This window comes from Engraulis encrasicolus, chromosome 13 (genome assembly GCF_034702125.1).
Source record: "Engraulis encrasicolus isolate BLACKSEA-1 chromosome 13, IST_EnEncr_1.0, whole genome shotgun sequence".
Lineage (NCBI taxonomy): Eukaryota > Metazoa > Chordata > Actinopteri > Clupeiformes > Engraulidae > Engraulis > Engraulis encrasicolus.
In genome coordinates, this window is record NC_085869.1 from 32,332,346 (window position 1) to 32,344,809 (window position 12,464).

Here is a 12,464-nt window from a genome sequence, read left to right on the forward strand (position 1 = left end):
GGAATTCTGGAGATCATGTTGCCTGTGTGTTGTGTGTTTAGAGTTGATACAGAATAATACCAGATACTACAGCAATATTATCTGATATTGTGATACAGTAATATTATTATACAGATACTACAGTAATAATACAGTATCCTGTGAAACTTTGCCTATTAAGGTTTAGGGTTATAAGAGGTTGGATTTGATTGAGGTGATGTGTCAGCCCATAAATCATTCATGAATAGAACTGTGTGGATGGATGAGGTTCTCACAGTCAGGCCAGGGAGCTTCAGTGACCTCTTCTGCATCGGAGGCTGAATGACAACAGAAACAGGTGGACATTTTGAGGTCATTCTCTGTCTCTGAGTGAACTGGGATACATACTGTATACATATTGAAAGTGAATTCATGATGTAAGTACAACACTAGTAAATACCATAACAATGCTGTTACACCCGTTATTCCCCTGTAATTCTGGTCTTCTAAGTCTCCTCCTTTATAGGCTACTATACACCTGAGTAAACTGCATTGTTAATACAGTAGCGTAGATGATTAAGAATAAACTATCTGCAGAAACTATGTCCTGGGAGATTTAGGGTAACTATGTATAATCAATGAAGAAAATAAAACTGACAAGAGCATTCAATCTTTGAGGTATCCATGAGCGATTTAGCGAAATATAGTGTAGCTGACTGTTGAAACGAACTGCTTACAATTTGTAAGCATTTACCTTAATAAAATGGCACCATGTTGCAGTAATATGAAATGAAACCTTGTCATCTGCAGATATTTGTAATCCAGCTAAATCCTTCTGACGTGCACATAGCAGAGTAAGATATTGTAAGGTGGCCAATGACCCGATTAACACCAAAGGTCAGAGCGAAGATTAACACAAGTTTGTTGAGGCCTGGATTACACGATTTGTGCACAACAATAAACCCTTTGTTTACTCTGAGATGAAAGAAAAACAATCATTTGTCTGGAAATACCAAGGACTATTTTAAGTGTGTAAAATAGTATAGTGGATTCCTGCACTTGCAACCAATACAGGAACCAGGGCAACTGAAGACCCACATGGTCGAAACATGTTGCCATTTTAATTTCAATTATGAGTAGCCACAGATAGTAAAGGCTTTTTTTTAATATATATATTTTTAGGGTGAGTGGGACAGAGAGACGGGGTGGGATCGGGAAATGACCCCGGCCGGACTCGAACCGTGGTCCCCGTGGGCATGCAAGCCCAAATGTGGGGGGCTTAGCGCGCTGCTCCACAGTTCCCCCCAATAAACACTTTTTATTATATGGTTGTGACGTCATCGGTCGAATGCTCCATTCATTTCAACGGGGCTCCCCAACGTTCGCACGTCTGTTATTTTTCGATAACGGACGGGTTGGTCTAGCCTATAACAGACCGCTGTCAATGGCAACAAGACTTTTCACTGCTAAAGCGACTTTTCAACAAGACTCTAATCAGCTCAATCCTGGCTACCTAGCTGTTGCCTAGCGGTGTTCCACAACGGCACTGTTTTGTTTTTGTCCCCGCCATGTGTGAATCATTTAAGTATATCCATATAATAAGCGGGTTAACTTTCGGCGAGTCGGTCGCTTTGTGGAATAGCAGCACTTCAGAGAGAACAAGACCCCTCCGCTCCGCGTCGGGGTCTAAAGATTCTCTCTGTCGTGCTGCTATTCCACGGTAGCGACCTTCTCGCCGAACGTTAACCCTTACTTAATATACCTCCTTCCGACTGATTCACCTCTGAGTGCCTGGGACCTGCTGCTTTTCAAATTCTAGTTTTCCCAAACCCAAGAGCACCATTTTGGACTGTTTTTTCACACACCTGAGTGCCGGGTTGACTTCTCTCTTTTTACGTCATCTCAAATATCTTCAGACTTGGGTAAGCTTGGCGTAGTATCTACATAGGATCTTGCCTACAGAGAAAATCTGATTGGTAAACACTAAACCACAGAGATGGAAATTGGGGAAGTTCACCCAGACATTGAAAGTAAGCTTACAAGTGATACATCCATAGGCAGTCTTGGATGTCTTCTCTACTAAACCTGCTTGAGGTTGGGGGTTGGTTGGTGTGGTGTGATCATCCACTTATGCTTCTTTGAAAGCTTTGCTCCCATCCTTCACTAATATAGTGGCATCAAGGGGCGTAGTGGTTAAATAAGAGGTGGATAAACAATGCATTTGGTCTTTGCAGTGAGGTTGAAGTGCTGTACGCCGTCAGATCAAAATTTGGTCAACATACATGTGTTTGCATAATGCATAATGCAATATCATTAATGATATTGTGTGATTTTGTAATGTTAAAAAACTTGAATTCTCATTAGATCGGCTTGTAGTTGTGTTTGTGTTGCCGTGTTTTCACAATGCATTTGATGTTTTACATTGCCTCCAATGCACATATTGTGAGCACAAAGGGTGTACATGTAGTGCAATATTTAACATTGAATGTAAGTTATCTGGTTCATGAATGCACTCCATAATGTCTATCTCTGACATTGGAGAAGAGAGAAGTCCGTTTATATGCATTCACCATCCACTGTAGCCCTTGGTGATGATAAGAGTAACCTTCCCATGCAGACACAATGAAAGGCAGTCTGTCCTGCAAACAATAACTTGTTAGCCATGTGTTTAATGGCACTTACCCAGCACAGTGGACATGCAAACCAAGACGAAGCAGAGAACGGCTGTTGTTTTGTTGGGTTTCCAGGCCATTCTATGGGTGATGTTGATGTCACGAAAAAGTCACAAAAAGCTTTTACTGTATATAAAACAAAAAATCTTTTGGAAAATTCAGAAAATTCCAACAGCTCCAAAAGCTAATTTAATTTAATTATACAGACGTTGCTCACACATTTCTTTTGTAGGCAGTAGATTCTAACCTCTTCCAACTTCCCTCCCTTCCTTTCCTTGGAACTGTGATGAAATCTTCTTAACGCAGTAACAGCAGACTTTAAGTACTTGCACAACTCCCACCAACAGTGTAGTGAACAACACAGCTCCCCAATAAAGGTGTGGTTTGTAAGACACGATGTCTGAAAAAAAAAAACCCAGTTCAGACGTTGGATAAATAGACACTTAAGGACACTTCGGCACTTCAGGGACCCGCTGGAGATACAAACTCATCCTGTCGTCTGGTCGGAAGAGTATCATGCATCGGCAGGGGAGCCACGACAAACAAACAAGCACCATTTACTTTGTTTCAGCTGGCTGGCTCGCCTGCCCGTCCCGTCCCGTCCGGCTGTCTGCTTTGGTTGCTCACTGAGCCGCCCGCCCGCCCGCTGGCCCACCAGCCCGCCTGTGTGGCCGCCCCGGCTCTGAAAGAGTCTGTTTGTTTGTACTCTGCTCTGCTCAGCTGCTGCACTTTGGTCCTTTCTTTTCTATGTTTCTCTCCAGTCCTGTTTTTTCCTTTTTTATTTTCTTCTCCTCTGTATGCTTCTCTCTTCTTCTATCCTCTCTGCCTCTTTTCTCTCCTCTCCTCTTTTTTTCTCTTCTCCCTATACCTCAACTGGTCTCCTCTCTTCTCTCCTATCTGGTCCAGCAGTCCCAGTGACCCTTGAACCAGCTGCCTCCCCCCCTCCACCCCCTCTATTAGCTTGGTCTGTGGGAAGAGCACCATGGCCTTAGGAATGTCATATTGATTGAGCTCTTAGTACTAAAAGTGATTAAGTCGGTATTAAGTTGAATGAACCTGTGTGTGTGTGTGTGTGTGCATGCGGTCGTGCTTGTGTTGTGTTGACGGCATTGTGTTCTGGGAATTGCACTGTCAAAGGTCAAGGCATTACAAGTGATTAAACTGCTAACATTCCCTACACACAGTAAAATTTGCTGTGTTAATTCAACACTTATAGAGTTTGAGCAACGTCATTAGTGATACATTTGATTCTCTAAGTGTTGAATTAACACTGCAACACACTAGACATCTGGCCAGTGAATGTGGAAACAGTGCTGTTCCTCAGAAATTCACTGTTGGGTTTGAGCAGTATAAAGGATATAGGTCTACATAGTTTTCTTTCAGTTTGTGTGTTTGCCCTGGAAAGACCGTGTGTGCTCTGTGTGTATTTGGAAGTCAATACGGACATCAGACCTAGTCAAGAAACAAGTGTAGCACAACAGTGACCACTACAGCATGTCGGATGAAATGGTGAATGATCCACATTACTCATACCACATGCTTTTTGAGCTTAGTTCAGATGTTTAGGATTTATGAATGTAAAAATGTGTCACAGTTTTTGTGAAAGGCAGTTTCCATCATCGCCCTGTTAAGAATTTACTTTGTTTTGTATGTCCATATATACGATGTGAACTTGCTACAAAAATAAAGCACACAATACAGTTTGTTTTCATAAAAGGAAGACCAAAAATATTCCACTACACTTGTATGTTCCACACACAAATTCAACTTTTAAAGGTTTTTTTCTGAAATACTGCATCTATATATGCAGTTAATTCGTTTACATTTTGAATTAGGGCATAGAAGAACATTGTATAAGAAAGTAAAAGTAGACCACCTTGCTGGCTGTGGTGCTCATCTGACAGAGGCAGAGCCAAGATGACATTTGTGTATTTCAGTGTCTAAGCGAGAATTTCCTGGTACTTTCTCTCAAAGGTTGTGGTTACTTAAAAAGGTCATGGTTGGTTTTGTTTGCTTTGATGTGACTGAAGTGAAATATTTAGACAAAAATTCGTAACAAAGTCTTTAAACACAGACAAACAAATATTATTCCCCTTTTCTTTCCGCTGTCTATCAATTAACTGTACCCATCGCAAAAATTGGTATAACATGTTAACTACTAAAATACTTCCAAAAAGTAATTGACACTGTTATTTCTACACTTTTGCCACATTGTTGTAGTAATAACATTACTATTAGTTTTGTCAGTTATTATAAGCATTCTGTGGTGAGGGAAGGGCTGCCGCGAAATGGACTGGGCGTCGGAGGGTGCGTTGCCTGGGAAGCAACTCATTGTCGGACCGCCACTGAGTTTATGCTTCACATACACATCATCATCACTCTGCTTTCCTCTTCTTGGCTCTCTCTTTTGCCAACATTACGGCCAGCCAGTCAGTCGTGGTCTTGCGAGCCTCCTCCCAGGTATACTTGGGCGTGTAGCCGAAATCCCTCTTGGCCTTCTGATAGGAGAAGGAGAAAGGCGTGCCCAGCATGGTCAGCAGCTGCCTGTTCAGGGGAGGAGCAAACTGCAGGAACGGGCGAAGCAAAGTCTGCATCATCTCCATGAGGAAACAGAGGAAGTAGAGCACGGGGAAGGGCACGGAGGGCTTCTCCTGTATCCCGAATCCCAGCGGCGCCAGCACGGCGTGGTTGAAGTCCGAGTAGCTGATTGGCGGGGTGTCGTCGGCCACGTAGTACATGTTCCCCCCGACCTTTGACCTCCGCTGGGGGTCGCGGAGCGCCCGGGCCGCCTGGAGGTGGGCGTGTGCCACATTCCCGACGTACACGGGGTTGACCAGCGCGCGGCGAGGGGAGGCGCGGAGCAGGACGTTGCCGTTACGTATCCCATCGCGCATGTGGCCCACCGTGAAGCGGCAGCCGGCGCCAAAGATGTACATGGGCCTCAGGGCGCAGGTGGCCAGACGGGCTCCGTCACGGAGCCGCTCGCCCTGGGATCGCAGGCACAGCTCCTCAGCCTCCTTCTTAGTGCGGCTATAGGCGAACTTCAGGCAGGCAGAGTATGGTGTCTGCTCATCGCCGTTGACGATGGGGTCACCGCGGGGATTAGGGCCGGCAACCTCTATGCTGCTCGTGTAGACGAAGGAGCTCACATTCTCCTGGATGCAGGCTTCTAGAAGCATCTGGGTACCTGAGGAGGGGATGGAGATGAGACTACAAGTGATGACATAATTGATTTGACTATGTTCCTCATAAACCTCTTCTAGTGGATGATACCGGTTCAGACAGTATAGTTTTTAGTAAAGTAGTAAATAGTTTTTGATTTGTTATCATTATACTGTACCTTTGACATTGACTCCATGGAGTTCACTGTATTCTACTTTCCCCAAGACGTCGATCAGAGAGGCGGTGTGGAACACCAGCGATGCCCCTTGACAGGCTCTCCTTAGGAGGTCAGCATCTCTGATGTCTCCCTCAAACACTGTCACTCGCGTCTCACTGTATTTCCCTGGAAGAAATCAGAGACCGTTTTTGCATTGAATCAAAAACGCGGCCATTATCCGACTCATAAATGTGTATGCTCTTGGCCTATACACTAGATTGTGCCCGAAAGGATTCTGCGGCAATTCAATCCATAGTAATTGTAATTGACATATAATACATATTCAAATCCATCTGAAATATTTGTAGACCAGGTGTGTTTAAGGTTATTCAGCCCCCAAAAAAACAATCCTGTGGATTATAGCAACATGATCTCCAAAAATTCCGTGCTCCTGGACACGGATGTTAAGGGCACAAAATCCGTGTCCAGGAGCATGGATTTTGCCAAAATTCCGTGCTCCTGGACACGGAATTGTTTTCCGTGCTCCTGGACACGGAATTGTTTTGGACACAGAGAAGTTCTCTCTCTATAGGCTACTCCCACAGCTCTATGTTTCCACAGTCTTGTGTTTTCTTAGGATTTCTAAAAAAAAACATTTCCTACAGGTTAGGGTTAGGGATTGTTTTGGTCTGGGCACAGCTAGTTTTCTTTCATTCATTATATGAATTTGATAGCCTAGCAACCAACTGGAAAAGGTATTTCTCAAAAATGTGTCTTTAATGACAGGTTAAGGTTAGGGAATGTTTTGGTCAGGGCACAACTTAAATTGCTATAGCATTATTTTGTTTAGAATTAGCATTGTTATGTATTTTCTAATGATAGAGTTACACAGTGCTGTGGTAATAGCCTATAGAAAGCACTTCCGTGTGCCCATCACGGAAAACAATTCTGTGTCCAGGAGCACGGAAAACAATTCCGTGTCCAGGAGCATGGAATTTTGGAAAAATCTGTGCTCCTGGACACGGATTTCGTGTCCTTAACATCCGTGTCCAGGAGCACAGCATTTTTGGAGATCAGGCTGATTATAGGGAAGAAGGTTCTCAGAAGTGTTCTGTTTCACAAGATGTAATTTTAAGAAGAAAAAGTCACCTCAGCTGATGCAATTGAGTTGCTGCACCAGCTGAGGTTCTTACAACATCAGGGGTGTTTGGCATTTGGGCTGTGATTTGGGGGCTGGAGTTTTGTGCCTGATAGATATGGGCTGCGCCATATCACCTGTTTGTTGAATTTGAGTGGGAAAAAAGGCACACTTGTCTGAAATAATGTCCAAAGTAAAGCCCAATGATTCATTGTCTGAAAAGGTTATTACAGCAGTAGTAAACGGCACTATCTAGAACGCTGATTCCTATCCTAAGGCCTATCCCTAACCAATAACAAAGTCAGAAAATAGTTACAAACTCCTAGAATTTACCCTGAAATCAAATTATGTTCAGTCATCATTGCAATCTTAATCATCAAATTTCCTATTTAATGAATCAATCAACAAACCAATAGTATCTCTAGTTATTTAAAAGTGCAGTCTACTACTAGACAATATCCAACTCATCTCATCTGATAAAATACCTCTGATTGAAGGGAAAAATAACACGCACACACACACACACACACACACACACACACACACACGAATGAAAAATACCTGACTAATCTTTATGAACATATGCCTACAGCAGGGGTACTCAATTAAAAGTCCCCGAGGGCCAGTTTTTCAAAATTCCTCCCAATAAAGGGCCGGGCCGGGGGGCCGACACGACCCCCCCCCCCCCCCAAAAAAAAATAAAATAACATAAAAATAAAATAAAAAATGATAGGCCTAAGTCCTTTGTCAGCACAATACACACGCACTCACACCCACAGCAGATATTTAGTTTCCAGTGACAGGATATGGGGTGAGGTGCCTGCCTTGCTCTCATTGCCACCCACCCTTTAGTATTTTGTTTAAAATGACATAATTATCTGTTAGCCTATATTTGCAGACTACATTCCTAAAGATTTATTTCTTAGTGAGAAAACCAATAAGCCTGAAGATAACACTTTTCAAACAAATGTTGCTTATTATGACTTTGTTTATGCAGCTCTCACATGCATAATGAGAATCAGATGCAATAATGGACCCAACAAGGAGGACACATAGATAGGAGAACACCAGGTTTTGCCAACAAGAAAATGGCACATTTGATACAATGTTGATTAAATGCAAAGGCCAATAATAAATTGTCAAGTTGCTCATAACTTTGTTTGCAGTCTTATGAGGGTCTTAGCATTCCAAACAAACTATTTGGGGACTGTTTATAAGTGTGAAAAGTTTGTTAAGCAATTTGTTTTTAATAGGCTACCAATAGTAGCCTAGCTGCCAGCAGAGCTCAGACAGTTTGCCTTCATTTGTGTTAGCAACTAGCTACAGCTACTGCAAAACCAATTCGAAGTCCTAACACACTGTTTGCAATCAAATGTGGACGATTACTTTCAAAAACGAGGCATAGAGAACTTTGTGAATAATTTATTTACAGGCTCTGAAACAGTCCTTCCCTTGTAGTCTACCTCACAACCTCTAATGCCACCGTCGTAGGTGCTTCTGTCCGGCGGAGCCTGCAGTGACTGACAAACAGGGAGAGAAACTGCCTGAGGGGGCGGGGCACGGCACGCTTCTTCATAGCGTCTGTGGCGCGATTTCAAAATAAGAGCCGACAGCGCGATCGGACCAAAAATTTTTATTTTTTTTAATTTTTCAAAATGATTCGAGGGCCAAAAATAGATGCCCCACGAGCCACAACTGGCCCGCGGGCCGCTATTTGAGTATGGGGGGCCTACAGTAAGTCTCAGAGCCCTGTAGCTCCCGTACGACTTTGGATGTTTAAAAAGCCTGACCAGTGCTAATGAACAAACACTATGACTTACGTATGTAAGTCTTAGATAGAGATAGTTGGGTTTACCCTGTAGCTTCCATACAAGTTAAGTTCTGTAAGCCTGACCAGTGTTAATGAACATAAGCTCTATGACTTAAGTCTTAGACAGAGATAGTTACAAGATAGTTACATAATTACTAGTACAGCTCCTGTACTAGTTTGCTTCTTTACAGTAAAATCCTGACGAGTGTTAATGAACATACACTCATATGACTTGAGACTTAGATGTAGTTGCAAGACTTACCCTGCAGCTCTTGTACTAGTTCGGTTCTGATGTTCCTGTCCAGCAGCCGGATCTCCTCCAGGTTCTCCTCAGTCAGCATCAGCCTCACCAGGTGTTCTCCGAGGAACCCGCACGCCCCCGTCACCACACACACGTCTCCCTTCAACGACATCACGACTGACTGTCTGACCGTTTCTCGTTCCTGCTACTCCCTGTTGTTGTAGTCTGCTATCAAAATGGGGTGTGTCCTTGTATAGCGGTGCTAGTTTGACTTAAGCGGTTCTTCCTCCCTCCTGTCAAAATGGCTGTGGGAGCATCCCTCTGAAGTTACTCTGGTCCACTTCAAACAGCCTTCCTTTCCTACTGAGAGTGTTGTCTAGCCCAGGCCTACTAACACCCTCCTGAATCCTGCAAAGTTGTTGTCTGGACTACTGGAAAATTAGTATTGTATCATGCTGACAGTCTAAACCTGGTTTACATCAAAATAACACAGGATCTACTGAGATGGAAGTCTTGTTGACTCACAGTCTACTGAGTGTGTTGCTAGTCAAGTTCAATGTTTAAAACCACCTTGTGCCCTACCTAGAGTGCCTCCTTGTCTGTTCTAGCAGAGTTCAGAGGCTGTTCCTCATGAATATGTTGAATCTTTCTGTCACTCTGAAGCCCGCAGAGGTTCTTTTTTTGTGGAAAGAGGTAGCACAAAGTGTCCCAGAGTTTTGTCAGGACTAAGCTGTCAAGTGGGCGGGATGGCTCAGTGTGGGGCTTTTATGCATGGGCATTTGCCAAGGACAGCCTCAATGCCGAGGGGCAGAAACTACTGTTGATGAAGCTGCCTGCCTACCTGCCTGGCCGAACTTGTACAAACTGAGCAATGCAACGTCATCATGACAGTTCAGAAGAACTTCTCACAAGCAGTTACTTTATTTCTTTAACTACTTTGCAGAATTGCTTCTTAAATGGTCCTCCGGCATAGTATTAATGTCCGTGGTGAATGCATTGAAAGCTTGAGTGAAACATCCAACAGCGTAGAACAGCCATAGTACTCTGCTGTTTGTGATAAAGAAGATACAGTATATGTGGCCCTGCCTGTGGACATCATTACACTAGTGCACACTTTTCTGTTATCTACACATTTAGGCTACTATGTACTTTGGTAATGGAACTGGAATGGTCCGCTACAGTATGGCCGACTAAAGTGTAGCTGGTGTTGTAGCCATTGAGAGTAAAAGGCTTCACCCAGTGCTCATCAAAACTATTTCCAGAGTGCTGGTGCAAATCGAATATGTTTTTTTTTTTGCAACAAAGAAGCATTGTGTATGTAAGGTGCAGACTTTCTTTTCATCTTTCTGCCTAGTCACAAGATGAATGTCAGAACCTGTCTGGTTATCGGAGGCAAAGCAGTGATATAGTGTTACCCTGTCACGGTCATGCCACTCCCCTCAGCACTCCACTGAACGCCGTGGCCTTGAGTGTGTGTGTGTACTACTTGCGTCTGTCTGTTTGAGGGAGTGTATGTGGGTCTCTCTCTCTATTTCTATCTCTATCACTCTGTGTGTGTGTGTGTGTGTGTGTGTGTGTGTGTGTGTGTGTGTGTGTGTGTGTGTGTGTGTGTGTGTGTGTGTGTGTGTGTGTGTGTGTGTGTGTGTTGCTTATGAACCTTGAGAGGGAGACATCACAGCTACAACTCTATCTAAACAACCAGCCTGGAGGACATGAGGGCCATCATTCCTCACTTGGCGCATGGAGTGTGTGTGTGTGTGTGTGTGTGTGTGTGTGTGTGTGAGTGTGTGTGTGTGTGTGTGTGTGTGTGTGTGAGTGTGTGTGTGAGAGAGAGAGAGAGAGAGAGAGAGAGAGAGAGAGAGAGAGAGAGAGAGAGAGAGAGAGAGAGAGAGAGAGAGAGAGAGAGAGAGAGAGAGAGAGAGAGAGAGAGAGAGAGAGAGAAAGAGGGATTCTGAAATTTAGATATGGAGATGTTATTATTGTATACAGTCCCAGGAAAAAGTTTGTACACCCTTTGAAATTTCTTACATTTCTGTCAAAATTGATCATAAAACATGGTCTGATCTTCCCGGAAATCTCAAGAAGGAACAATCAGAGTCTGCTTTAATTAATTCCACCCAAACATTTACATGTTATCATATTTTTATTGGTCATAAGGCCATAATATTCACAGGAGAGCAGGGCATAAGTAAGTACACCCTTGCATTAAGTAGGTTTTAACCCTCAGTTAGTTGCAATATCATCAACCAGACTTGTCCTGTAGTTGCAGATCAGATTAACAAAACAATCTGTTTGTATCTTGTCTCCCTCTTTAGAGAACTGCCTCTCGTCAGCAAGGTTTGTGGGATGTCTGGAGTGCATAGCTTTCTTGACTTCATGCCATATAATCTCAATTGTTTTTTGTCAGGGCTTTGACTGGGCTATTCCAGAATGTGTATTTCATTATTATGAAGCCATTCTAAAGTCGATTTGCTTCTAAAGTATGGGTTGTTGTCACATTTCAGCAGTGTGGTTCAACTGTGTGACAGACTTCCTCACGTTTTTTCTGTAAAGTATCACAATAAACTTGAGTTCATTGTTCCACTGATAATAGCAAACTGTCAAGGGCCTGAGGCAGCAAGGTAGCCAAATATAATGATGCTCCTGCCACCACATTCAGAAGAGGAGATGTAACCAAGAATAGCTAAAATGGGATTCATTCTGCCAATCTAAAATCAATGGGGTTTCTGTCCAAAAAAATATTGCTGCACCTTTGAGGTTTGCGAAAAAGCATTTATATGCTTCATAGAATTACTGCAAAATATTCTGTAGACCAACGTTGAAACCAAAGTTGAATTGTTCAGGGGAACACACAATGTCATGTTTGGAGGAAAACTGGAGAACCACACCTTCACCAAAACATCATCTCCACCTTTGAGTATGGTGGAGGGAGCATCATTATATGCGGCTACCTTGCTGCCTCAGGCCCTTTTCAGTTTGCTATTATCAGTGGAACAATGAACGAGATAATTTACAGACAAAAGTGAGGTAGTCTGTCACACAGTTGAAGCACACGAGGATGGGAGCTGAAATGTGACAGCAACCCATACTTTAGAAGCAAATCGACTTTAGAATGGCTTCATAATAATGAAATACACATTCTGGAATAGCCCAGTCAAAGCCCTGACAAAAAACAATTGAGATTATATGGCATGAAGTCAAGAATGCTATGCACTCCAGACATCCCACAAACCTTGCTGACAAGAGGAGGTTTTCTAAAGAAGAGGGAGACCAGATACATCCAGATTGTTTTGTTAATCTGATCTGCAACTACAGGAAACATCTGG

The 12,464-nt window shown here is 43.2% G+C and overlaps 2 protein-coding genes and 1 long non-coding RNA gene across 6 annotated transcripts in view; 1 reads left to right on the top strand and 2 right to left on the bottom strand.

Annotated features, from left to right (window-relative positions):
- The window catches only part of pla1a (phospholipase A1 member A), a 20,773-nt gene extending 17,514 nt beyond the window's left edge, over window positions 1–3,259 (bottom strand). The window contains exons 1-3 of one of the 4 annotated variants that reach the window (XM_063213723.1): window positions 2,878–3,259; window positions 2,641–2,711; window positions 255–296 (exon numbers count right to left, since the gene is read on the bottom strand). In XM_063213723.1, coding sequence (XP_063069793.1) covers window positions 255–296; window positions 2,641–2,710 — 112 coding nt within the window. In that variant the 5' untranslated portion in view covers window position 2,711; window positions 2,878–3,259. Of the gene's footprint in view, window positions 1–254; window positions 297–2,640 lie in introns of all 4 variants that reach the window. The other 3 variants (XM_063213722.1, XM_063213724.1, XM_063213725.1) reach the window with 3 other exon arrangements.
- Window positions 1–12,464, top strand: part of LOC134461016 (uncharacterized) — a 41,818-nt gene that overhangs the window by 8,034 nt on the left and 21,320 nt on the right. The gene's annotated exons all lie outside the window — the stretch shown is intronic.
- Window positions 4,197–9,510, bottom strand: hsd3b1 (hydroxy-delta-5-steroid dehydrogenase, 3 beta- and steroid delta-isomerase 1). Its single transcript, XM_063214572.1, has 3 exons — window positions 9,160–9,510; window positions 5,971–6,135; window positions 4,197–5,817 (listed from the first exon to the last, which is right to left on the bottom strand). Exons 1-3 carry the CDS (start codon window positions 9,308–9,310, stop codon window positions 5,006–5,008), a joined length of 1,128 nt encoding a protein of 375 aa, XP_063070642.1. The 5' UTR covers window positions 9,311–9,510; the 3' UTR covers window positions 4,197–5,005.

Bases quoted from the DNA above. Each gene is read 5' to 3' on its own strand.
- hsd3b1 (XM_063214572.1), bottom strand. From the start codon at position 9,310: ATGTCGTTGAAGGGAGACGTGTGTGTGGTGACGGGGGCGTGCGGGTTC. The intron at 6,136-9,159 runs GTAAGTCTTGCA...GATTTCTTCCAG, and splicing joins ACTAGTACAAGAGCTGCAGG to GGAAATACAGTGAGACGCGA. The intron at 5,818-5,970 runs GTACAGTATAAT...TCCCCTCCTCAG, and splicing joins CCATGGAGTCAATGTCAAAG to GTACCCAGATGCTTCTAGAA.